The sequence below is a fragment of the Myxine glutinosa genome, chromosome 10, assembly GCF_964187855.1.
Source record: "Myxine glutinosa chromosome 10, kmMyxGlut1.1, whole genome shotgun sequence".
NCBI lineage: Eukaryota > Metazoa > Chordata > Myxini > Myxiniformes > Myxinidae > Myxine > Myxine glutinosa.
The window spans coordinates 108,793,873-108,821,705 of NC_136270.1; the positions used below are offsets into that span (position 1 = coordinate 108,793,873).

The 27,833-nt window shown below is 45.7% G+C and overlaps 1 protein-coding gene across 1 annotated transcript in view; it reads left to right on the forward strand.

Moving 5' to 3' along the window:
• The window catches only part of LOC137433382 (voltage-dependent T-type calcium channel subunit alpha-1H-like), a gene marked incomplete at its 3' end in the record, with an annotated part of 532,188 nt that overhangs the window by 327,236 nt on the left and 177,119 nt on the right, over nt 1-27,833 (forward strand). The window contains exons 7-8 of the mRNA XM_068125712.2: nt 22,874-23,207; nt 25,983-26,075. Coding sequence (XP_067981813.2) covers nt 22,874-23,207; nt 25,983-26,075 — 427 coding nt within the window. The remainder of the gene's footprint in view (nt 1-22,873; nt 23,208-25,982; nt 26,076-27,833) is intronic.

Genomic DNA, 27,833 nt, shown 5'->3' on the forward strand with positions numbered 1-27,833 from the left:
CCTCACCACGGATGCCTCCGACTACGCGGTGCGCGCCGTACATGAGCAATGGGTGAACGGGGTTTGGCAGCCACTCGCCTTTTTCAGCCGGCAACCCCGGCCGAACGAGCTCAAATATAGCACGTTTGACCGCGAGCTCCTCGGTCTACACCTGGCCGTTCGCCATTTCCACCACCTCCTGGAGGGCCGACCCTTCACGGCTTTCGTCGACCACAAGCCGTTGGTTTACGCAATGGCCAAAGTCACGGAGCCGTGGTCGGCCCACCAGCAACGCCACCTCGCCGCCATGTCGGAGTTTACCACGGACATCCGGCACGTCGCCGGCAAAGACAACGCCGTGGCCGACTGTCTTTCTCGGGCCAGCGCGAACGCGGTCCACCTCGGCATGGACTTCGCGCTTATGGCGGTTGACCAGACCACCGACACCACGGTGCAAGCCCTCCAGGCGGCGGGCACGGGCCTCCGCCTGGCCGACGTCCCCTTCGCGGACATTGTCCTGCTCTGCGACGTCTCCCAAGGCCAGCCTCGCCCCATCGTGCCCGTTACCTGGCAACGCCGCATCTTCGCCTCCCTCCACGGCCTTTCCCACCCGGGCCGGAAAGCTTCCCAGAAGCTGGTGTCGGTGCGATTCGTCTGGCACGGCCTTCGACGGGATGTCCGCGATTGGACCAGCACCTGCACGGCCTGCCAACAGGCCAAGGTCCACCGAAACACCCAGGCCCCGCTGGCACCTTTCACCGTGCCCGAACGGCGTTTCGACCACGTAAACGTGGACTTGGTGGGCCCCCTCCCCCCATCACGGGGTTTCACACACCTGCTCACCATGGTGGACAGGACCACCAGGTGGCCGGAGGCCGTTCCCCTCGTCTCCACCACCACCGCTGACGTGGCGCAGGCTTTCATCGCCACCTGGGTCGCCCGTTTCGGCGCACCGGCGGACATCTCTTCGGACCGCGGGCCGCAGTTCACCTCCGAGCTGTGGGGCACGGTCGCCCGCAACCTGGGGGTCAGGCTCCACCGTACCACGGCCTACCACCCCCAAGCCAACGGGTTGTGTGAGCGGTTCCACCGTTCCATGAAGGCCGCGCTCATGGCCGGCCTTCAGGACGGCGGCTGAACCGACCGGCTACCGTGGGTCCTTTTGGGCCTCCGCACGGCCCCCAAGGAGGACCTCCGGGCGTCCACCGCCGAGCTGGTCTACGGCCAGCCGCTACGCGTCCCGGGCGAATTTGTGCCCGACGCTACCAGTCCCTGGTCCGCAGCTCGCCAGCGCTTGGACCTCCAGGAGACCGCCCGATGGTTTGCCCCCGTGCCAACGTCCCACCACGGTGACCCCCAGTCCTACTTCCCCCCAGCGCTTCGCACAGCGGTGTACGTTTTTGTGGGTCATGATGCACACCGGGGGCCACTCAGGCCGCCGTACGACGGACCCTTCCGGGTCCTGCGACGGGACGACAAGTCCTTCGTCATCGACGTCGGCGGCAGGTCGGACCGGATTTCGGTGGACCGCCTCAAGCCGGCGCACGTGGACATCGACCAACCACCTCGGTTGGCCCTTCCTCAGTGGCGAGGCCGCCCCCCGTCCACGGTGCCTCCCGCTCAACCACCCACCCCCACACCGGACCCCCCCCCCCACGACCCTCCAGGGGTCGCTTTGTCGGGTCATCAGGACCCCTCTTAAATTGACCCTGCCGGTGCAAGTCGATTCTGGGGGGGCGTGTGTAGCGGTTGCCGCTGAACATACACAATCGCTTTACACCTGCCGAGGACGCAACCACGGAGCGATCGCTGTGCCGGGCTCGCCCAGACCACCCGGAGACGCTCAGTCTCGCCTTTCCCGGGCTCGCCCGGCCTGTCCGGCGACACCCAGTCTCGCCGTTCCTGGGCATGTCCAGGCACGCCCGGCCCGTCCTGCGACACCCAGTCTCGCCGTTCCCGGGCATGTCCAGACTCGCCCAGGTCTCCCGGACACGCCCAGTCACGCCTTTTAAGGGCAAACGCTCCGGCATGAGATATTCGAGTGCTTGTATATAATGCTGCCCGATAAACGGGCTTTTCAGAGTACCCGAGTTGATTTGATGCAATAAAGAAACTCGGACGAATTCCAGCTTTTTGTCGCGTCCATTCTTTCGATTCGAGTTGGAGCACAGCTCCTTCAACATTAGTTTGAAAGTGTACCTGTGCATCCCTTTGTCTAACCGCTCAATGGAAAGGTCTTTTCAGCTCTGAATTGTGTGAAGAATCATCTGCGGTCAACAATGAGCCAGAAAAGCTGAATGGCATTAGTTTACTTGCAATTGAAAACACATTCATGACATCCCAGTCATTTGAATGCATTGTTGAGGAATTCTCCATCAGCAAGACATGGCAGAGGCTTCTGTGATCTACAGGTCAAACAGGTAAGAAATGATGAATTACCGGTAATTACCCTGCGCTGGCGAAGCGAAAATCAGGGTTAAGCATTCAGGTGCGTACGTGTGCCATGTGCCGCACGTGTCTGCATTTTAAAAAATCATTTGCTCAGCAACCGTTGGTCCGATTGACACGAAAGTTTACCATAGAAGCACCTCCGCCTGTAAAAAAAAAAATTATTCATAATTATGACGTCATAGGTCACGTGGTATGGACGCCATCTTGGAAAAACGTTACACCTCTATAATCTCTCAAACCGCTCAATGGAAAAAATTTAAACATGGCTCATTGTCAATTACTCACCATGGGGAATAAGATATGGTGATGTCATCGGTGCCTTCGTTATGACGTCATAATTCAACAAGTACAACACTTATCCGATCATTGTGAATTTTTTTTCTCAGCAGCTGTTGGTCTGATAGGCATGAAATTTTCACCATTGGAATGCCTCCTCATGTAGAATATTTTAATGATAATCAAGATGTCATAGGTCATGTGGTACAGGCGCCGTCTTGGAAAAACCGAAAAATGTTGCACCTCTATATCTGCAAAACTGCTGCATGGAAGAAAATGAAACATGCATCATTGTAAAGAACTCCATGTGGGGAATAGGTGTTGTTAACGATGACGTCATTGGCCATAATTATGACGTCATAATTCGACAGGGACAACGCTTAGTCTGATCAGTTTGAAATGTATTGAGCGTGATCTATGCAACAATTATATTAGAGAATATAAATTTATGATGTCATCGCTCACGTGGTCTGGCAGCCATATTGGATCAAAGGAAAAAAACTGTAAAAAAACAGAAGAGTTGGCTCACAACAAGTTGACTGCGCAGGGTAAGTATTATATGAATACCATCTAGTTAACTAGATGGTATTCATAGAATACTTACCTCGCACATTCTTGAGAAGGACTTGATGGGAGCCAACTCTTTTTTTTTCTTTTTTTTTGAGGTGGCAAACTTGTAATTGCATCTATCTACACTTCCGAGGTAAATGGTGCAAATTATACTTTGAAAAGTCTGCTGTAGAATACATTCATAAACCTCTACAAATAAATTTTTATTCCCGTTTGAGTGTTTTCACAACTACCGAGGCTGATAAAGATGCCACGATGGATCACCAAAGTATAAATCGGGAGATTGTTAAAATGGCAAATTGTACTTCTTCACTTTTTTCACCAGCTTTCACCAGCGATTGCAATAATTCTAATTTCACATGATTTTCAATGTACAATCAATATGTGCTATATCAAATGGTCATGTCACATGAGGTAAAGTTTCAATTTCCTCTGTTGAACAGTTTTCGATGTACATACACTCATGAAACATGTACATACATTCTTGTCTTTTTTTTTTCTTTTTTTTTTATACACTCAATATGCGCTATATCAAATGGTCATGTAACATGTGGTAAAGTTTCAATTTCCTCTGTTGAATGGTTTTCGATGTACACTCAATATGCACTATATCAAATGGTCATATAACATGTGGTAAAGTTTCAGTTTCTTCCATTGCACAGTTTTCAATGGATACTGAATATGCGCTATATCAAATGGTCATATAACATGTTGTAAAGTTTCAATTTCTTCCATTGCACAGTTTTCAATGTACACTCAATATGCACTATATCAAATGGTCATGTGGTAAAGTTTCAATTTCCTCTGTTGAATGGTTTTCGATGTACACTCAATATGCACTATATCAAATGGTCATATAACATGTGGTTAAGTTTCAGTTTCTTCCATTGCACAGTTTTCAATGGATACTGAATATGCGTTATATCAAATGGTCATATAACATGTTGAAAAGTTTCAATTTCTTCCATTGAATGGTTTTCGATGTACACTCAATATGCATCATATCAAATGGTCATGTAACATGTGGTAAAGTTTAAATTTCCTCCGTTGAACGGTTTTCGATGTACGCTCTTTAAAAAATTCAGACACGTATGTAACCAATTGCTTAACCCCGTTTTTCGCTTCGTGAGCGTGAGGTGTGCTTTGGTTTCTTAATTAAGTAGTTTATAGTCATTCTATGCATGCTCTGTCCTTCCTGACTCACTAGATGTCCGGGTTGTATTGTGTTTAGGATAGGATTTATATGCTCAATATCTGTGCACGTGCGGTAATTAGCGGAGAGGAATGCCTGAAAGGATCTTACCCCTACTGTCAATTTAACCTTTCTCTTCCATGAGCCTCACTCTTGCAGAAAAAAAATGACCACTGTAAATTTGATGATGGTGTTTGCCTTAGTGCGGTGCTTTTTCATTTGCACTGGATATTTGCACAATTGGCTGAAAATGTTGAACAAACAATTGTCAAACTCAAAACACTCCACAAAACGCTACCCAGACAAACACTCCATCTCCAGCTATTCGCAGAGTGAAAACACCACAAGGAGAATTTGCTTGTAAACTTTCATCTTTATCCTTGGACAAAATATACCTCACACTCTGACACAGCGCAGCAGAAAAAGTAACAACACATGTGGCATCAACAACTGCGACATCAAAAACAATAAACAACAGCAGCAGCAGTTCACACGTGACAAAGCATTGGGGCGCTCATGCCAAGTCCCAAACACATCAAAGGTAGCATTTATTCTGTACAAGTCATATATGATCCATGACTAGATACAGAAATTTATACTGACGAGCTATGGGTTTTAAGGTTTGTTTCTACAATTGGCATCTCTAATTTTAATGGCACTACAGAATTTCTTGAACCCCATAGGTGTACTTAACCACTATTTAGAAAAATAATAATCTTACTGCACTCTCAACACTCCAATTTTCCAAACTGTATCAATTTCTGAGTTGTATCTCAGGGCTAGATGGGACTTTTGAAATGAAATTTGCATCAATGATGTGAATAGAAAGTATGCGGGGTTGGCCTATTTTTATTACCTTGACCTACTTTTAAGGTAATGACCTAATTATCGACAATTTCACATTTTTCACCATAACTCGACTAAGGTTTGTCTGATCGGAGCAAACTTGCTGTCTCAAGATTTGCTCCCTTGCTTAGAGCAAGACACATTCATGCTTAATTTACATCACCCTCCATGTCAAAGGTCAAGGTCTTATACCCCTAAAAGTATGAAATCACCCTTTAGGCTTTTCTCCCCTTTTTCTGGCCAAGGACTTTTGAATGAAAAATTTCCCTAACAATGGTAATACACGGTGAGTGGGGTTGACCTAGTTTTTTTACCTTGACCTAATTAAGGTCATGATACAATTATAGACATTTTACCATTTTTCACCAAAACTCCACTGAGGTTTGTCTGATCAGAAAGAAATTGGCCTTTCTAGATAGCCTAGTGTTTAGTATCAGGATGGAAAGCATGGTTCAATGGTAGTAGCGGGGGGAAGAGGGCAAGGTGGGAGGTGGAAACAAGATTAGAGTTCAGCATAGTTGGCATTCACTCTTGTTGTTTCATACAGTCACGTGAAAAAGTAAGTACACCCCATGTAAAGTTTTGACTTTTTCAACATATTTCAACATACAGCTATTTGATCTTCATTTCAACAATATTGAGAGATAAAGGTGATATAATATAACAAATGTCATGAAACATTTACATTTTGTAGTCCATTGTATAATTTAAATAAACATAAATGCAAATTTCGCATGTGGAAAAAGTAAGTACACCCCTACATTTATCACTACTTCAAATGCCTAAAATTAGAATCAGGTGCACCAGCTCAGGTGCAAATCATTAGAACATCGTTAGAGAGGATCTTGGAGGAACCTGTCTTATTTAAACCTCAAACATTTAGTTTGGTTTGCTCTTTGTTGTTGAAGTGTGCGGCGTCACCATGTCTAGATCAAAATAGCTCTATGAGGCCTTCAGAAAGAAGATTATAGATGCCTACGAGTCTGGGAAGGGATTTAAAAAGACCTCCAAACAATTTGAAATCAATCATTCGACTGTCCGGAAGATCATCTACGAGTGGAGAAGATTCCAAACAACTGCCAACTTGTTCAGGCCAGGCCGCCCCAACAAGTTCAGCCCGAGAGCAGACCACAAGATGCTGAAAGAAGTCTCTAAGAACCCCAGAATGTCATCACGGGACCCACAGGTAGCTCTTGCCACTGTTGATGTCAAAGTGCACGAGTCTACCATTAGAAAGAGGCTGCACAAATTTGATCTACATGGGAGGTGTGCCAAGAGGAAACCTTTGCTGTCCAGAAAGAACATCAGGGCAAGACGAAAGTTTGCCAATGATCACCTCGGCAAAGACCAGCACTTCTGGAACAATGTGCTCTGGACAGATGAGTCAAAGGTAGAGCTATTTGACCACAATACCAGAAGACATGTTTGGCGAAAACCAAAGAAAGCATTTCACCACAAGAACCTGATACCAACTGTAAAGCATGATGGTGGAAATATTATGGTTTGGGGCAGCTTTGCTGCATCAGGGCCTGGGCAGCTCACCATCATAGACTCCACTATGAATTATTCATTGTATACCAGAGGGTGCTTGAGGATAATGTGAGGCCATCTGTCGGAAAGTTGAAGCTCAACCGAAGGTGGACCTTGCAACATGACAATGACCCGAAATATACCAGTAAATCCACCAAGGAATGGCTGAAAAGAAAGAAATGGAGGGTTCTGGAATGGCCAAGTCAAAGCCCGGATATAAATCCCATCGAGATGTTGTGGGGGGATTTGAAATGAACTGTGCATGCAAGAAACCCCTCAAACATCGCACAGCTGAAAGAATTCTGCATGGAGGAGTGGGCAAAAATTCCTCCCAGTCGATGTCAGAGACTGGTAGACAGTTATAATGATAAGAAACGCCTACTTGAGGTTGTTTCTGCCAAAGGGGGCAATACCACCTATTAGAGCCAAGGGTGTACTTACTCTTTCCACATGCGAAATTTTCATTTATGTTTATTTAAATTATACAATGGATTACAAAATGTAAATATTTCATGATATTTGTTATGTTATATCACCTTTATCTATCAATATTGTTGAAATGAAGATCAAATAGCTGTATGTTGAAATATGTTGAAAAAGTCAAAACTTTACATGGGGTGTACTTACTTTTTCACGTGACTGTATGCAGCCTGCGGCTGCTTGGCTTCATCATTTTCTGGAAGTGTGGCTGTGTCACTGACGCAGTGCCCCTGTTACCTTTAAGCTGGTACTCATTTTGCCGACCTCGGAAAGATAACAGGCTGAGTCAACCCACCTGGTGTTATTTCAGCAGAATGACAGGGGCTCGAACCCAAGAACCTAAAATTTTAAGCCTGCCACTTTAACCGTTAAGCCAACACCTGGCTTCTGCGGTCACTCTGATGCTCTTCTACACTTGTGTGCAGCTCGTCTTCGATGGCTACAAAACTATCTCCAGCACGACACACACTGAATGGCTCCACAATGATCACTGACAGGCTTCTGTCCCTTTAAGCTACACTTGTGTTGCTGTATATCACCTTCCCTTCGAAACATAAAGAATTGTCTGAATTGTCTTCCTGTTCAAGAATTGAGTGTTATGGAGCTTTTCATGAAATTTCCAGACTTTGACAATAAGAGACTTGCCAAGCCTGTCTCGAAGTGGTAGCCACATTGATACATTGGTATCACCACTCATATTCTGATACCATGATCTCCTTTAGATCACTCTGAAATGCATCCCTCCATCTCCTTCTGGTCTACCTCATGGGTGTGGTTGAGGCCCCATCATTGCCTGATATTAGTTCAGTAAAATTTGGGCATTTATGGCCAAAGATCTGAAAGAATTCGGGGAGAGATGAAAATTGGTGGATACTTTCCTTGACATCTCCTAAACATAATACTAAAAGTCCCTGGAAATCTTATGTGAGCAATTGCTGTTGGAGGGCCAAATCCAAGATAGCCACCATTCTAACTAAATGTTACATATCTTTGCTTCTAGATTTGATAGAAAGGTGATCTTAGTATCTAAATATAGGTTTTTGGCATCAAGGAATCCATTGAAAGGTAAAAGATATGTACTACTGGCATATTTCACCCAATTGTTAGGAAAATCCAATATGGCTGAGATGAAATGAATGTGTTTTTCTTTTTCAGATGATGGAAATCAGATGATGAACAGGACACCTGTTTGCCTCACAGGGAGAGGCAGTGTCTGTCACGAGGGGGCTATACACCATCATAAAAAGCAGCATAGGAAGACGAGATGGCCTTGCTGAAAAGCTACAAGGACTCTCTTCCTTTTGTGTCAATGTAATGATGTAAAAATTACACGACAGTCTACGATCACTTCTGTTCTTCACCCTTCTTCAAATAAATTGCTCCAATCTCTGAGGTCATCAGTATATCCCCATTCGACTTTAAATGTCACTGCTTTTTCTGTGATGATGAATGTGATGTATCAGTTGACAAAAAGCAACGAGTAATGAAACAAGACGTCCAGCAGGTGTGGACATCATGCAATCCATCAATCTGCAAGGCAGCAGATCCTAGGAATGATTATTTGGGGTGCACAGTCAGAGCCCGCCTGGATTTGTTATTGATTTGGTTACTATGCAACTGTTCAATAGAATAATTTGCCTGGTAAAGTCTGGTCCAGATTTAGCTTTACAATATGAATTGGCTCCACTACGTCTCGCATTGTTTGATGAAGTATCCATGAGAAAGACAAATAAGGCTGTCATGTACAGAGTGATTGAACCAATCGTTGAATGTGAGCATACATATCCTAAAGATAGTGCTTTCGTCATAGATTGAGGATATCTCTTGAGACAGATGATATTGCCTCAACATGGGCTATACAGTGACCTGTACAGACCATACGTGTCTTACATATGATAGCACTTCCATACAAATTTTTACATCATCTCTGATGGATACATTGATGCCCCTAGCACCAATGGTGCTGAGCAAGAACAAAGAACTATGAAATTTCAGTCTGCTGAAATTCAGTTCACTGATGAAATGCCTATCGCCATTCGTCAAGATCGATTTTTTGCCAGCAAAAAGAACAAGGCAAGACTCATTAAGGCTTTGGCAGAACACATGGAACGGGCTGGAATAAGGGTGAGGCAAGCTGTGGCAGATGCATATACATTGATTGTGTGCACTGCAATATAACTGAGGAAGAATGAAATGATGTAGGAATTGATGTAGACCTACTCATTCTGCCGACACAACATTCACCACCAGAGAACAGCCTTTATCTGTTTAAACCTGGGAGTCGGAAGTATCCTGACAGGGTCTACAACATCAAAAGTGTTCAGAACGGTCCAGGTGATAACTGTAACATTCTGTTTTTCTTGCACGCAATGACTGGTTGTGATACGACCTCAGCCCCGTACTGACAAGCTAAGAAGAAGACCTTCACCCAACTTAATAAGGATGCAGGGCTGAAGAAATGTGTGGAGGTCTTCAATGACTCTTCTTCCTTAGGAGAATGTGTCATATCAGCTGGAGAAGAATTATTGTTCGTCTTTTATGGAGCAGCGAAGAGCACATGATCACTCAACAAGCACAGACGCCTCTGTTTCACTAAACCTGTAGCCAAATGCCCAATTCACACAAAACTCCAACTCACAGCGGTTCCTCCAACATTTGCAGGAGCAAAATAACATTCCTTGTGTGTGTATCATAAACTCCAAGAATGGTTATAGTGGGGCAACGTAGCATAACAATTGTGCATTTTGTGAGGAAAGCACCAAATTTGGCACACTAGTAGACTATCATATCATGAAAAGATCTGGATATTGGGCCATCTCAGATTCAGAGTTTGATTTTTGCAAGATTTCGATTCGATTGGGATCGAAGAGAACACCTTCTTCGTCTTCTGTACAGTGAAGTTGCCAGCCCTGAATTATCTGGCTACATCTGGGTGCTTCATTGGGAGTGCAACCATGTCCCTCAGGTGAACAGGGACCCACCTGGCATAGTGTGTGTGGTCTAAGGCATGGAACCATGGGACCAGTTCCGTCAGGGCATCAAGGTACATCGTGAATGAAGCCTGCCGCAGAGAACGCACGTAGACCAGTACCAACATCTATAGTTCCAGCACAGTTGCCCAGTACTGAAAGTTTGGAATGTCTTCTCCTCTCTGGTGACACCAGTCTTCGAACTCAGGCAGGTCTTCTGCATCATCAGCATATGTCATACAGTGGCGTTCATACGCACGGTGTTGCAGGATGTGCAGTGCCGCTGCAGTGATTTGATGAGCTCTTCTTGTGCGGGTGACGTGGGCAGCTCGCAGGAAGGAGTCGGCCGTCCCTGGCGTTGCAATCTCAGCTTGCAAATCTGCAAAATCTGCAAATCTTGCAAAAATCAAATCTCTGAATCTGAGATGGCCCAATATCCAGATCTTTTCATAATATGATAGTCTACTTGTGTGCCAAATTTGGTGCTTTCCTCACAAAATGCACAATTGTTATGCTATATTTAGCTTAGTTGCCGGACTATTAGGACATAACCTACGACCAACTGAGTGGGGTTGGTACTTGGGCAATGGACAGCTACATCCAGTTTCGACACGCCAATCGCCTGCTCCAGATGCACTTTTAAATCTAGTTTCGTGCAACTGTAAGTGTGGTTGTGAGCAAGGTGGTAGTTGCAGAAAGACTGGCATTTACCGTTCGGTGATGTGCGGTCAGTGTCGTTATTGGCTGCAGCAATTCTGGAGCACCACAAGTGTGTGAACAAGACATTGATGTGGATGATCATTGTTGTGCTCCACACAATAAAGAGCATCACCATGTACAATCTCACGATAAAGAGCAACAGCAATCTCTCTCCCCAGTCACAAGACATGAATCAAAATTAATATGGTGACAAATAATGTTGCATTATGTTTATTTCCTTGTTTTCCAAATGTATGTCTGAAATTATTTGAAATACTAGGGCATGCCCGTACTATATATAAGCTAGGACGTGCCCGTACGTGGGTGCCCGTTCCTTGCCAAAAAAAAAAAAAAAAAAAAAATTTGTGTAGGGGTGTGTGTGTGTAAACATCCTAGGGCGTGCCCGTACGTGGGTGCAAAAAATCATGCGTGCAAACAACAACAACAAAAAAAAACTTTGAAACCACGTGGCAGTAACGACCACAGAACCCCCCCCTCTATTTACATGAATGGTTTGGTCCATTCGCAACGACCACAGAACCCCCCCCTCTATTTACATGCAATGGTTTGGTCCATTCGCAACGCCAAAGCGAACGGCGAACGGCTAAATCGCCATAGCTCGGTAAGTACTTGTCCGATTAATTTCAAACCTTGAAAAGGCACATCCTCGGGTCCCCAGCAATATACCTGGCAAGTTTCAAGTATATCGGACCGGTAGTTGTCGAGAAATCGTTGTCGCATACATACACACACACATACACACAGAGATTACTGGAATTATAGATAGATGCCAGTATTGTTTTTCTTTTACCTTTAAATTAATTTCCTGTCCCTAAAAACCTATATTTCGATACCAAGATCACCTTTCTATCATATCTAGAAGCAAAGATATGCCTCATTTAGTTGGAATGGTGGCCATATTGGATATGGCTCTCTAGCGGCAATTGCTCGCATGAGATTTCCAGTGACTATTAGGAGATACTGATGGAGGTCTCCACCAATTTTCATCTCTCCTCCATTTTTTACGGACCAAAAGTTCGAATTTATGTTCTGATGTCATGCGCTGCAACCTTTGTTGCTTGTTTGTGAGGCCTAAGGTTATTCTCATGTGTATGTTGTGGAAATAATTCAGCTTTCTTATTGTCTCCTTCGATGGTATCCAGCACTCAGCTCCATAGTGTATTATGGAGAGCACACAAGGCAGCTCGCTCTTGGCTAGTTCTTGAAGTCTCTCCAGAAAGACTCAAGCAACAAGTTGCCAACAACATCCAACATTATGATACCTCGCCAATTGTCACACTTGTTCAACTCTCCGTTTGTGTGTACAGGAACGATCACAGCATGTTTGTTGTACCTTACCTTCCTTCCATATGGTGTGAACAAGATCTCGTAGAAACTCAATAAATTAATTTTCACAACATCCTGTTTCGACCATCTCTGGCAGGATGCAGAATGCCAGAGGTGCCTCCAGCATGGCCATTCTTGAGTCTGGCTATAGCCGCTTCACTCTGCCGTAGTGAGCAGTTCAGCCATTTGCGAGTGAACAAGTCTCTGAAGGGCTTTCTTGAGTTGTTCAATATTTAATTAATTCTGGATGTTTAGAATTTTAGTGAATGCCTTATCCACCACTGATGTTGCTCATCAGCTGTAGTGCATGGGTAGTGATTCTCGTCATTGACTGTGACTAACACACACAAACACACACACACACACACGCCACACACACACTTTTCCTCATTACTGTAATAAACTAGAAAGCAAATGAAAATGCAAAATCCCGTCCATGTACGCTTTGTATTCAGACTTCTTCTTCTTCTTAAATGTTAAACATGACTAAAAAATAATTTATGATTTAGGCGACCCTGTTCTTTTGACCTGAAAAGTAATAGGCTTCAGTGGTGCAATGTGCAAACCCTGCTCAAATTTCAAGTCATTCGGATGAAAATGGACGATTTTATGTGATGCTGACCTTTGACCTTTTCATCAAATTATTAATTTGGCTTCTCCATATTTTCATAATGAAGTTTTGCTGAAAATTTGATGGAAAAAACTCAAATGGTTAAAAAAAAAGTTCCGATCGGGACAGACACACAGACAGATGTGCAGAAGTGATTGCAACTAGAACAGCACTCAGTAGAGCGCAAACCTCCGCCAGGCTGAACAGTTGACATTTTGTATCCCACTGATAGGCCGGATCTGCATCCGGACCTGAACCCAGATCTAATCAGCTTGTTCTTGTCACGTACACAACTCATCCACCAAGATTCATCCATACCCGTCCATAACTGTTTGATATACTACATATTGTTTTTGGCAGCCATCTCTCAAAAGTGAAGAATCATTTTTAAAAAATTTGAATTCTCGTGTCTGCAACCGGATCTTCACCGAAATATACTAATTACCTCCTTGTCACACACTCAATCTGTCCACCAAGTTTTGTCTGAATCTGTCCATAACTGTTTGAGATACCCTGTTCACAGACAGGCAGACAGCCAAAGAGGGGTAAAAACATAACCTCTGTCAAGGGCTTCGGTGTTGGACGAAATCAATACATAACATTCTCTGTCTGTGGTCATCCGATGCTCATCCAGATTGATGGATGATTTCACAAGTTTCGCCAATTAAGCATCAGGGTTGAATTTATTTGTTTTCTTCCTTTTTTTTTTGTCACGCTCTTTATACACACCTGGAATGTTAAATATCCCACTGTCTCTTATAGAAAGATATGTTATTCTGCTCATCCGCTGAGCATATTGTTACAGATACGACTTTGATGGTATGGTGGGCCGAGCGGGATGGCCGCCGTATCCGTACAAGTTACCCGATTGTGCCCGAATGTTGACTAATCGCGCTACGCTGGCTCAATAGGAAAGAGAAGACACCCGGCTGGGTTACAATCACACAATACGACACCAGGGGTTCAGTTCTCAAGACCTCCGGAGGAGGTTATATTAAGGCGGAAAAGGTTAGATTACAGGGACAAGAGGGAAACATAGGAAGGTGGGCACTTAGACACAACCTTATATTAACCCTAGACAGACCACAGATAAACGGGACAACGCTGACTCACACGGGATTTGATGGCAAGGAAAGCGGCAGTCGATGGCTCAGGTGCACCTGGCTCAGGGACAGAATCACGTACGGTGGTGTCCAGCAGATGCGGGGAGGTCGCTCAGCGCTCGTGGGTCGCGACTTTGGTGGAGATGCCGGGGAGGTCGCTCAGCGCTCGGGAGGGTGGCGTCTTGTCCTTCCAAGCTCGGGGCGCATCTGACGTCACGTCCGGCGCGGGGCCGCGTATATCCGGCGGGGAGTCACGCCCTCGCTCGTTAGCTCCGCCCCATATGGCATCGGCCCATGGCTTCTCATTGGGTGCGGGGGTTACCGGCTCCGCCCTTGACGAGGGGCCGACAGGGAGCCCCCTTCTGGGTAACCCCGTCGAGCACATGTTCAATGGCGGCCAACCGAGCCGGAGTGAGGACGCAAAGCCGCTGTTGTTGTGGTTGTTGTTGGAGCTTGAGATGATGGGAAGAGATGCGGGGAGGTATGGGAAGGTCCTAAACTCCTACTGGTGCCATATCATCACATTCTGGTGCAACGAAGAGTCATAATTAATGGAAACAAGTCCTTAACTGACATAGATTAAGAATAACTAGCAAGATGTCCTATAATTGTCTACGTGTGGTGCGGGGGACCTGGGCACGACATTTAATGGGGGAATGAAGGGGAAGATCGGCTCTAATGGGTGTTGTTTACAGACAATGGGACTAGGGAATGGGGTAAGGGGAGAGTTGGGGAGTATCGGAGAAGATAGGGGAATATTTACAAGCGGATATGGAGGTCAAATTCCATATTCGCAACATTGCACCCTTCTCTACCCTCGGGGCGTCCCGACCCGATAAATTTTTACCTACTTTAGTGTGGCACGCAATGTAGTTCCCTCTACTATTAACTCTACCCTGAGTGCGACAGTTTTACAGATATTCACAAATGAGTAAATATGTCCCCCTGCGACGTTGCACCCTTCTCCTCACAGAAACACACCCACAGGATAACCGAATCCGGAAAGAATTCTCCAACTAAACATACAGCCGGTAGGGAGCATTATTTACAAGACTACGCTGATATCTACACTACGATCCAGGACCTGTCTTTGGAGGAACACATGCAGATGTTATGCATAGAGAGAGCGCGCTTGCCAACATCGATACACCAACCCACGAGTGCTCTGTGGCCGACGGCCTTTAATAACGTGCAGAGCACCCTTTCCGAGCATCAACAGCACCACCCCACCACCAATCGGTGCAGTCACCATTGTTCAATGAAATAAAAATAAATTCGACAACCCCTAACCCTGCAGGTGTCTCTTGCTCTTCTTGTGGTGCACTTGGTGTTAATTATTAGTGGTTCACCTGTATGGCATAGGTGCCCCGTTGACCCATAGGTCCATCCCCGGGTGGTGCTTGGCCGCAAAAGAACTACGGTCCATTGTGGGTGGCCACCAACATTGCGGTCCATATGGTGTATCGATCCAGGCAACAAGCAGCGAAAGTGCAGGCCCACAACTGCGCAGCCAGCACCTCTCTTTCCTCTCTCTCTACCCCAAAGCCAGATCCTCGGAGGTGGGAGACAAAAGAAGCAGACAAGTGAGTAAGGTGGTAAGGGCGCAAAAGTGCACGCAATATAAGGTAATGCACACTGGGGGCACATGGGAACCAGGTGAGACAGGTACGTTCCTATCGTACGCCCCCCCCCCCCACCAGGTAACCTACATGGCCCCTCCCTTACCCCTTACTGTATCCACACAACACAACACTACCCATAAACATCTACTTTACAAATCAACAAACATCCCTACTGTCTTCCCCGTTCCTCCCATATACCAAATTCGTCTTCTCTCCCTCCTAACCAATCAAATTTGCCATTTTCAACTCTCATCAAAATTTGCCATCTCCAACTGCACATCAAAATTTGCCATCACCAATTCATCATCAGTCCCTCCTAAGGAGGGAGAGATGGAATCACCCCAATGTCTCATCCACGTCGTGATGCGTCTCACAAATCCACAACAATTCTCATTTCTGCAACAAAACAAAGAAAACACAGGTGTGGAGTCATCATCATCACCACAGGTAAGTGGCTGCGTATGGTGCGACAGGTTCATCAATCCTAACTATTTCCTAAATGACTTTAACAACTTTACACTACCCGGGGTCTTTCTCCGGCCAAACCATTGGCCCTCTTACACTATGGGTTCTAAAACCAATTCCCATTGGCCAAACTGTGGTGCTCTTCAATTTGGGGTCTCATTCCCCCGATTCATCTCCCGGTGCCCTCGCACAATTTCTGGGCTGCGGCGTGTACCTCTCCCAGTGGGTCTACCCACCTGCACACCTCCACCACTGCAGTTGCCTCCGAGCTTACCTGCTCCTCACCCTAACCTAACTACCTGGGGAAGGCCCTCTGGCTCTCTCCCCACTCCGTGCCCTCTCTGGCACTGGGCTGCCCGATCCACACCCGGGATCCTCAGGCACCCACTCACAACTACCGGCTCCCAGAGCCCACCTGCGGCCTCACCTGGCCGACATCCTCACAGTGGTGGAGTGCCCAACCAACTACACACACTAACAGGCTACACGCCCAGCCATTTCCACAACACTAATGCACCCATTCACAACACCATTCTGCAACCGCACCACAAATGCCAATATCCAACCACAATTTACCTGTACCCTCTACCTAACACTTACACTACCCGCCCCGGGTACTCGTGAAAGGGGTCCACTCTTCCCCCATCCACACCTTCGCACCATGCACACCACTCCGTACCACCTACTCCAACTCTCTCCACACACCTGTACTTGCACACCTGTGCTCTCACACCTGGTGCCACCTGCACCCTTCTCTCCCCAAGCGCATTCGCGCTGATCCACACACTCACTACTCATACACTGCTCCACACACCTGTCCAATTGCACACCTGTGCAATCACACCTGTTCCATCCTCACACACACGGCATCATCTCAGCTAACTACTCCCTTCTGAAACTTGCGCTTCCCAGTCGTCCCTTTAAACTATTGCGCTCCCACGTCATTATCATCCACACTAATCTACCTGCGTCCCCACTACAGGTATCAGTCACTAACTAAACTTAACGTTACCTACTGTCATCTTCGCTAGATCCCTATCAATATCCTAACCCACCCGGGCTAGTTTTCACTGCCATACACCCCATAAACTATTGCTCCTTTGCCCCACCATGGGAAGGGTGGCAGGGATGCCATCCCACCACATCGGGGGTCTCTCACTACCAATTTTGCACATCAAATTTCAACAAATCAAAAATTTGCCAATCACTACCCATCATCTGCCAATCACTACTGCCAATCCCTTGCCAATCATCAAATTTTGTTTTTCTCTAATTTTGGGGCCAAAACACTAACCTCATCACCCAGTCGACTCACTAATACCTCTCGGTGCGCCAATCCCTGTCCAAAGCCCGGCTTCGTAAAGCCAAGCAATGGATGCTGGTTGTTTTGTGCCAGCGGCTGAATGCGTCCGGCACTCGGTGCAGGGACGGGGGCTTACCCGGGCCGAGATCCCACGCATCACCTCGGCGCGGAGCCATCCAATGTCCCGATCTCGACCTGCCGGAATGCCTCAACAAAAAGTGGTCGCCATGACGACCCTTGCTATCGGGCCGCCCGCTCCGCCTAGTGGAGCACGGACGCGGCCGTTCAAAGCGAGGCCCAGCACGCACCGAGGGCCCGATTCGGCTAAAAGTCGACCTAACCTCTAACCCGTTTAATGTCGATGCTTCACCTGCATGCTTACATCCCGCAGCCCGTTCCTTGCTCACACATCCAGCCGTTTCCATGCTCCTCGTGCCGTTCCTTACACACCCAGGCACACCCATTCCACTCACAGCCTTGGTCACACACCTGACCACCGAACACTTTGGCACACATTCGTTGCTCGCACACCTCACCAATACACCGCTTCGCACCCCCTCCTCGGTCACCTCCTCTGTGACAATCACAGGTGTGCCCTCATTCGCACACCCAACCACGTGCCTCACCACCAACTCCAGCGTGCATTCCCACTCACGCTCTACCATTCCAGGTGTACATCCTTCCATCCCAGGTGTACATCCTCGCTCACCTGTCACAACCAGCTCACTCTCCTTGTCACTCCCAATACTCTCACCACCACTCTTGACAACGCACTCACCCTTACTCTTGACAGCGCACTCTTTCCTCGTGCACCTGTCCGTCACACACCTTTCTCGCGCACACTCTCCCGTTACACCCTCTGTAACACTCACCACAGGTGGACACTCTTCCTTACTTCTGACAGCGCACTCTTTCCTCATGCACCTGTCCGTCACACACCTTTCTCGCGCACACTCTCCCGTCACACCCTCTGTAACACTCACCACACCACGCTTCCATGTGCTCCCTCGCACACGCGCTATGACCGACTCACTCTCGCCAGCACACTCACTCCTTGGCACGCACTTTTTCCTCACACACCCCAGAGTCGGACATTCTCGCACACCTCCTTTTTCGCACACCAGACCTGTCGCACACTTCACCAACGGCCTCTCACGAACACCCGGGTCTATCTCGACCCCCAAGCCTCTTAAATCACCTGGCGCATCATACGCACGACCATATTGGTCACCACTTACACCGGGTCCTCTTCCTCTTCGCTTCTCCTCCATCACCTGCGAATCCCTCATCCGGTTAATGAGCACATCATCACGATCCAAACACAGACTTTGGACCAATTCTTTTATCTCCTCTTTTATCTCTTTCTTATCCCCTCTCCGTCGCTTCTTAATTTCGCTCACCCCTTCTTCCACTTCTTCTAATTTGTGCCTCACCTCTTTTATTCCCCGGTACGTCTCCTCAAGCTCGTCCTCCAAGGCTACCTTGACCGTTTCCATGTGCGTCCTCACCTGCCGGTCCTTCGTCTCCATTACCTCTATCACCTCGTCCAACCTCGTTGTCAGTCCCTCACGTACCATCTGACATTCCCTCTTTGTCGCTATCAAGTCGTTTTTTATGTCGTTTTGTGTCGCTTTTAAACCTCCTAATACCGCAGTGTTCCTTTGAACCTGCTCCACTAACTCCGTCTGTCCCACCGTCAGCTGCTCCACCTCCTGCGTCAGGTCCTCTATGCCCCCTTGTAACTTTACAGTCCCCTTTCTCACCTCCTTTTCCATGTGCTCCTCACAGTGCCTCACCTCCTCGCGCACTCCTCCGACCTCCTCACTCACTCCTCTTCTGATCTCTTCTCCCATCACTTGCATCTCCTGCCCAGATGCCACCCTCATCTGCTCCATTTCCTCCCTGTGAGCATCCAGTTTGGTTTCTACCCCCATTCTGACCCCCTCTATCTGCTGCTCCATTTGTTTAACTTCCCTTTCCGCTTGGTCCCTCATGTCCCTCAATTTGCCTTCCATACTGTTTTCTAACCCCTCTAACCCATTTTTCACTCCCCCTATCTGATTCTCTTGAGCGGCCATTCTGTTTTCTACCCCCGTTAACCCATTCTTTACTTCTTTTATCCCGTTGTCTAACTCCTCAAAATTATTGTCTAACTTCTCAATTTTCTTGTCTAACTCCTCAAAATTATTGTCTAACTTCTCAATTTTCTTGTCTAACTCCTCAAAATTATTGTCTAACTTCTCAATTTTCTTGTCTAACTCCTCAAAATTATTGTCTAACTTCTCACTGGTACCCCTCGCTTCGTCCCTCATTACCCCCATTTGGTTTCCCATTACCCCCATTTGGCCCTCCATTCGCCCACTATCAACCCTCATTTGCTCACTCTGAGCATCCATCCGGTTCCCCAATTGGTTACTCTGCAGTTTGAGGGACGCCTGCATTTGCGCCATAAATTGCTCCATGAGGACCTGCATCTGGGCCATCCCTCCCACTTGTGCAGCGGGTGCGGCCGCCGTAGCTATGTGCGAGGCGCAATTTCGCGCGTCTGCTACCCCCGCTGTTTCGCTCTCCTCATGTCCCTCATGTCCCTCAATTTGGTCCTGGACCGACCCTGCTTCACTCTCCCCTACCGGACCCCAGCCGTCTTGATCCGCCATAGCGCGACTTTCAAAATTCGGTTTTTATTTTTTATTTTCGTAAAACAAATTGAAATTTCGCCGTTATAATTTCGCGCGGGAAACGCGCTCCGAATCGATTTTCCCTCCCAAAATTTGGGCCTAACTAATTTAGTCCCGGGTTCGAATTCCACTCCTCGACACCAATTGTTACAGATACGACTTTGATGGTATGGTGGGCCGAGCGGGATGGCCGCCGTATCCGTACAAGTTACCCGATTGTGCCCGAATGTTGACTAATCGCGCTACGCTGGCTCAATAGGAAAGAGAAGACACCCGGCTGGGTTACAATCACACAATACGACACCAGGGGTTCAGTTCTCAAGACCTCCGGAGGAGGTTATATTAAGGCGGAAAAGGTTAGATTACAGGGACAAGAGGGAAACATAGGAAGGTGGGCACTTAGACACAACCTTATATTAACCCTAGACAGACCACAGATAAACGGGACAACGCTGACTCACACGGGATTTGATGGCAAGGAAAGCGGCAGTCGATGGCTCAGGTGCACCTGGCTCAGGGACAGAATCACGTACGGTGGTGTCCAGCAGATGCGGGGAGGTCGCTCAGCGCTCGTGGGTCGCGACTTTGGTGGAGATGCCGGGGAGGTCGCTCAGCGCTCGGGAGGGTGGCGTCTTGTCCTTCCAAGCTCGGGGCGCATCTGACGTCACGTCCGGCGCGGGGCCGCGTATATCCGGCGGGGAGTCACGCCCTCGCTCGTTAGCTCCGCCCCATATGGCATCGGCCCATGGCTTCTCATTGGGTGCGGGGGTTACCGGCTCCGCCCTTGACGAGGGGCCGACAGGGAGCCCCCTTCTGGGTAACCCCGTCGAGCACATGTTCAATGGCGGCCAACCGAGCCGGAGTGAGGACGCAAAGCCGCTGTTGTTGTGGTTGTTGTTGGAGCTTGAGATGATGGGAAGAGATGCGGGGAGGTATGGGAAGGTCCTAAACTCCTACTGGTGCCATATCATCACATTCTGGTGCAACGAAGAGTCATAATTAATGGAAACAAGTCCTTAACTGACATAGATTAAGAATAACTAGCAAGATGTCCTATAATTGTCTACGTGTGGTGCGGGGGACCTGGGCACGACATTTAATGGGGGAATGAAGGGGAAGATCGGCTCTAATGGGTGTTGTTTACAGACAATGGGACTAGGGAATGGGGTAAGGGGAGAGTTGGGGAGTATCGGAGAAGATAGGGGAATATTTACAAGCGGATATGGAGGTCAAATTCCATATTCGCAACAGCTGAGCATATTTAAAATTCTCCATATTGGCTTTTTTATCGGTTTGTCGGCCGGGTGGAAAATTCACACTTATGGGTAATCGAAGAAGCTCCTTCAGCTGCACCAGTTACCGCATTCATGGATGCAAAGGTTTCCTGACCCCAAACAGCAATGTGTACTGCATTATAGACACCTTGTTTTTATTGTTATGTACGGCATGCTTAACACTGATTTTATGCATTGTTCCTATGGGGTATGCAGAAATCATGATTACGATGTGACATATTGTATTGAACATATAACGGTGAATATCCTAAGCTCCATGGCATCATTCATCCGTCACTTTCAGTGAGATGTGAATGCTGATGAATCAGCTGTTTACTCTTTTGTATGCAAGCGATTATTGAAATCTGTTGTTATTACCTTCGCCACCAAAGGTGGATGGAGGTTATGTTTTCACCCCTGTCTGTCTGTTTGATTGTGAACAAGATATCTCAAAATGTTGTGGACGGATTTGGACGAAATTTGGCAGAGAGGTAGTGTAAGTGATAAGGACGAAATTATTCGATTTTGGTGAAGATCCGGATTCGGATCCGGCTACTTGAATTTTTTAAGTGATTCTTCAGAATTGGGAGATAGGATCTATGCCCGAAAACGATACAACGCAGAAAAAAAGTACCACCTTTAGAGGCCATTTTTCCCTGCAGAGCGGGGGTTGGCCTTTTTTTGGGCACCATGGTCCCATTTTTGAAGCAATGTTTTCTGGCCGGATGCCCTTCCTGCCACCAGCCCTGTTAGTCACCTCTTGGGACACACAGGGAATTACCAGTGAACTGGTACTCAATTTGCCGACCTCGGAAGGATGACAGGCTGTCAACCCCCCTGGCGTTAATTCAGTGATCAACCAGGATTCAGAACCCATGATCCTAGGATCCCAATCCGGCACCCTAACCACTAAGCCAACACAAGACTAAAAAAATACAACGCAGGATATCTCAAAAAGTTGTGGACGGATTTGGACGAAATTTGGTGGGCCGGTTGTGTGTGTGACACGGAACAATCGATTCGATTTTGGTGAATATCTGAATATGGATTGGGATATGAGAATTATTTAATTTATCAAGTGATTCTTCACCATTGAGAGATAGGGCCAAAAACGATACATAGCAGAATATCTCAAATCTAGTTGGAAACTTGTTGCTTGAGTCTTTCTGGAGAGACTTCAAGAACTAGTCAAGAGAGAGCTGCCTTGTGTGCTCTCCATAATCCCCTATGGAGCTGAGTGCAGAATACCATCGAAGGCGACAATAAGAAAGCTGATTTTGATTAAATGTGATTCTGTATTGTGATTTTCTGGTCTACTCTGGGATACAAAACGTAAACTGTTCACTTGGTGGAGGTATGCTCTCTACTGAGTGCCGTTATAGTTGCTGTTGTTATTTAGTGGTAAAAGCAATTGCATCAAAATAATGGCTCCATACAACTTTTCTAAATTCTTCTGCCCTGTAGGTTATTGAATACGAGCCTCCTTCCACCTTACTACCGTACGCAAGCCGAGGCAGAGAGTCCGTTCATCTGCTCCCTGCCGCAGGACAATGGCATGCAGCGCTGCGGAGATGTTCCACCATCTCAACACGCAGGTTTGCGATGTCAGGCACAACCCTCGGGGGCCGCGCCTTTCCAGCCTCTTGCCCGCACCATGCCATTCATCACCGCACGACTGAATGGTACTTTTGAGAACAGTTCGTGCATGGACTGGAATCAACTGTACAGGGTGTGCCAGGCGAGCTCTGTGAACCCACACAATAACGCCATCAACTTTGATAATATCGGATACGCTTGGATCGCCATCTTTCAGGTACCACACAGATTGGCACGCACTCCTTTTATTGCCTCCCACACATCTGTAAGGAATCTTCTTACACCAGAAGTAGCTCGATAGAGTTTTGTTTTTTACAAGTATTGATCAAAATTTGAAAGGATCATAGGTTGCTCCACAAGGGGTTTTAATGATATAGAGGACACAAAAACATGGCTCGACAGAATATCTGAGAATGAGTGGTAGCTCCTTGCTTCTCTGGATTGCTATTTGCTTCGCAGAAATATTACCTACAGAAGAAGTACTACCATTGGACCTTCTCAACCAAATAACAACATGACTGCCTTATAGGTACAATATTAAAGGTGTACTCTGCAATAATGATGAATGGTTTCCTGCATTTTTGCCTCCATCATAATCATTTGCCTCCTCTTTTTGACAACTGTGAAATGCCCTTTTGCCTAAAGAAATGCTTCAAAGACTGAGAGCAGTGGGTTCATGGAATTATAGAGAATCAAAGGGGAACAGAAAAACAAAGGCATCACACAGGAGCTGATCCTTGATGGAAACCAAAAAAGCGGAATGAATTGAAGAGGGTCAGCGATTGTCGAATGGAGCAGGAGTATGTAACAGGGGAAAGTACGAGATGGCACAATGGGCAGAATTGTTAAAGTATTGGATGGCGGGCCACGAGTTACCAAGCAGGGAGTCAGTTTCACTTTTGAGATAAAAAATTTGAGATAAAAGAAGGATTAAAGAATGGAGGTGAGCATTCACCTTCAAATTGGGAAGCGTGACCAAGTGTCGGATTCTAAGACAACGTCTTAACGTGTTTCGTTATCAATGTTGATTTTTTTTTTTTTTTTTTTTTTTTTTACAACTTCTGCAACTGTCCAAGCTGTTAACTAAGGAAAATATTCTGTTGCCTTCTCTTTTCTACTTGCTTCACATAAATATTAACTACAGGAGAATTACTCCTATTAGACCTTCTCAACCAAATAACAGTATGACTGCCTTGTAGGTCAAATTCCAAATTCCTTGTATTGTTAGCAGGCAGAATTTACCTCTTTGCCCCCTCAGCACTATTTCCTGCTCCTTGTTTTCCATCCCGTGTATTTTTGGCTGGGACTCCATCATTAATCTATTCCACTGATTGCATCATTACTGATATGCCGCTGTGCCACTCATACTGCGCCCCTGTCGATTAGGAAGGAAATTTAGTTGTGGCACTGGTGCACAATTATGTCCCCTTTTCGAAAGACAATGTGGGGACTTTGACATCCACCTGCAAATGGGACATTGAGCTCAGCAGCCTCTGTGGGACGACATGCGTATTGATGCAGCATCAGGATGACAGTTGTCTGACCAGGAATTGAACACAGAATAGCTCAGAGATGAGCATGCTCCTTCCAGAAATCTGGTTGTGAAGTTCATCTAACAGCTACCAGTGTGCAGCCATTTCAGAAACTGATGTGCACAGGGAAAAGGGTCAGTGTATGGAGGCAAGGACTGTTCCTCGAGGTTTCAACAGCAATTCCATTCAAGGTGATGTACACTGCTGTGGCAGCGCTATGAAAGCCATTTTCCTTATTTCGTCCCTCATTCCATAATGCATAATCAAAACCTTTTTAATTGTTGTCAAGAAATTATGGAGCCATGAGCTAGCAAGACTGCTGCAAATTGCCTTTTGAGGAATCTGATTTTGTAGCTTTCCTGGTTTGCCGTTTTGCATCCTGCACTTGTCCGATTCCAATTGATAGCTCGACAAGCCAGGTGAACGGTCAGTGTTGTGCCATCCTGGGAGTAAAAGCATCGTATCCAATAACACTGTCAGAGGAGGAGAGATTTACACCTGTTGTCTGCCGTGTTTTATGCATTCTCACATCGTCTCATTCGCTGCCACTGTGAATCTGTCCAGTGGAATGGCTGCACAGATTCCTTGAAATATGTCATCCCGAGAATTCTACTGTCCACTAACTGAGAGTATGTTATCCCAGTAATCAGTTAATTATTTCGTGTACCAACTGAGAGTACAACATCACAGGAACTAACTGGAGTACGTTATCCCAGTAATTATATTCTCCACCCATTCTGAGAATGTCTTTCAAGGAATTTTACTTTCCACCAATTAAGAGTACATCATCTTAGGAATTCCACTGTCCACCAACTGAAATTGTAACTGTTTACAAACTGAAAGTATGTTATCCCATTAATTCTCATCTCCGCCAACTGAGAATATATTCCGAGGAATTGTACTGTTCGCCAACTGATAGTATGTCATCCCAGGAATTCTGTGAAGCAACTCAGAGTATGTCATCTGTAGATTGCTGCTCTCCACCCCCGAGAGTGCATCATTCCTGGAATTATAGCATCTGCCAATTGAAAGTTTGTTATCCCAGTGAATCTATTCTCCGCCGACAGAGAATTCTTCATCACAGGAATTCTGCTGTCTACAAACTGAGAGTACATCATCTCTGGGATTATATTCTAGAAACTGGCAGTTCATCATTCCAGACTTGGATTGTCCACCAACTAAATGTAAAAAGCTTTTTGGGGGAAACAACTCACTGCCATGGAACATATTACACCAAATCGTTCACACAACATAAACAGTGGTTTTAAAGCTGCTGAAAGGAAAAGAGTGATCGAGAGAAGATAAAACTGGGCGATGGATGATTAGTTGAACTGACCACAAGAGACATAATAGCAAACGATTCTGTCGCAAGGAACACACAATGCACCTGATAACAACTCCACTAGCAGCATTACCTGTGCAGTGTTGCAGTGAACATCATGACCCCTTTCCCGCTGCAGGTGATAACTCTCGAAGGATGGGTGGACATAATGTATTTTGTCATGGATGCACACTCTTTCTACAACTTCATCTACTTCATTCTGCTGATAATAGTAAGTTTTTCACGGATGTCGATGTTGTAACCTTGACGTCCTTGTTTTTGAGCTATTGCTATCGTAAAGGTGGAGAGTTTTGTGATTGAGAACTCACATTAAATTGAGATGTTTGCTTTTGAAACATCTGAATTTAGTGTGAGTTCTGAATTATAGAACTTCATCCTAAGATCTAATGTGTTCATACAATTGACCAATTATGACATTGAAATATTCAAATTCAATCAATCAATCAATCAATACTGTATATCTATATGATATTTATTTCCTTCAACAAAAGCAACACAATGTACAAAAAGACATTTAAATGGCCTAAGGAGGCCGAGTCCCAAACAACATAGCTTGAAGACGTTACACATTCAGGTCATATTCAAAATAACTATTAAACAACATATAATTCAATAATAATAATAAATATTAAATAATAAATGGAGGTTTAATTTCCATACTCTGTGCAAGGGTAAGTAAAAAAAACATTAATAATAATAATAATAATTCACATTTGTATAATAGTGAGTAGAGGGGCATTTCTAGGAAGCTAAAGTTTGTTGAATGCCTTAAACAGCAAATAATCAACTACCAGACAGGAAGTATAAACAAATGACTAGCATGATTAAAAGTGAACACAAGAATGAACAAAATACTAAGATACAATAATTATTTAGACATCATCAGGAGTATATTTTGCACTATAGACATACATGTTGGGAAATGAGAAATTTCTTGAAAGAAGATTTTAATTTGTTCACGGAATGCTGGGTTTTCACTGCTCCATCAACAGTGTGCCAGAGACGAGGCTCATAAAATATCATTGTATTCATGGAGTATGACGTCCGAGTGTAAGGTAAAAACAAATTGTTGCAAGATCTGGTATGGTAACTGGTATGTGTCACGTACTGTATTGAGGTGAAGTAAGAATAAAAAGTGCAGGGAAACACTTAATACTCCCTTCTTCTTCTTCCTCCTCTTCTTCTTCTTCTTCTTCCATTAATAAAGTACAAAGACCTTCACAGTTGGTCTACTATCACACTGGATTTGGATTTGAACTCCTATAAACTGCCTTCAGAATGTATTCAAACCTCTTGACATTTTTCACATTTTGTTGTGTTACAGCCTGAATTTTAAATTGATTTAATGATTTAATGAGTTTTTTTTTCACTAATCTTCACTAATCTTCACATACCCCATCATGTCAAAGTGGAATTTATATTTAGAGATTTTTTTTTTACAAAATAATTGAAAAAGAAAAGCTGAAATGTGTTGAGTCAATAACTATTCAACCCTCTGATATGACACTCCAAATTGAGTTCAGGTGCATCCAGTTTCCTTTGATCATCCTTGTAATTTCTCCACAACTTGCTTGGAGTCCAGCTGTGGCCAATTCAATTAAATCGACATGATTTAGAAAGAAACACACCTTTCTATATAAGGCACCACAATTGACAGTGCATGTCAGAACAGAAACTCTACCATGAAGTCGAAGAAACTGTCGGTAGAATTCCGAGATAGAATTGTGAGGAGGTATAGATCTGAGGAAGGGTATAAAACAATTGCTAGAGTGTTGAAAGTTCCCAAGAGCACATGTGAGCTCCATCATTAGGAAATGAAAATAATATGGACTACGGCAGACTATTCCTAGAGCTGGCCATCAGACCAAACTGTGCAGCCAGGCAAGAAGGATCTTGGTCAGGGAGATGACCAAGAACCCAATAACCATTCTAACAGAGCTACAGAGTTCCTTGGATGAGATGGGAGAAC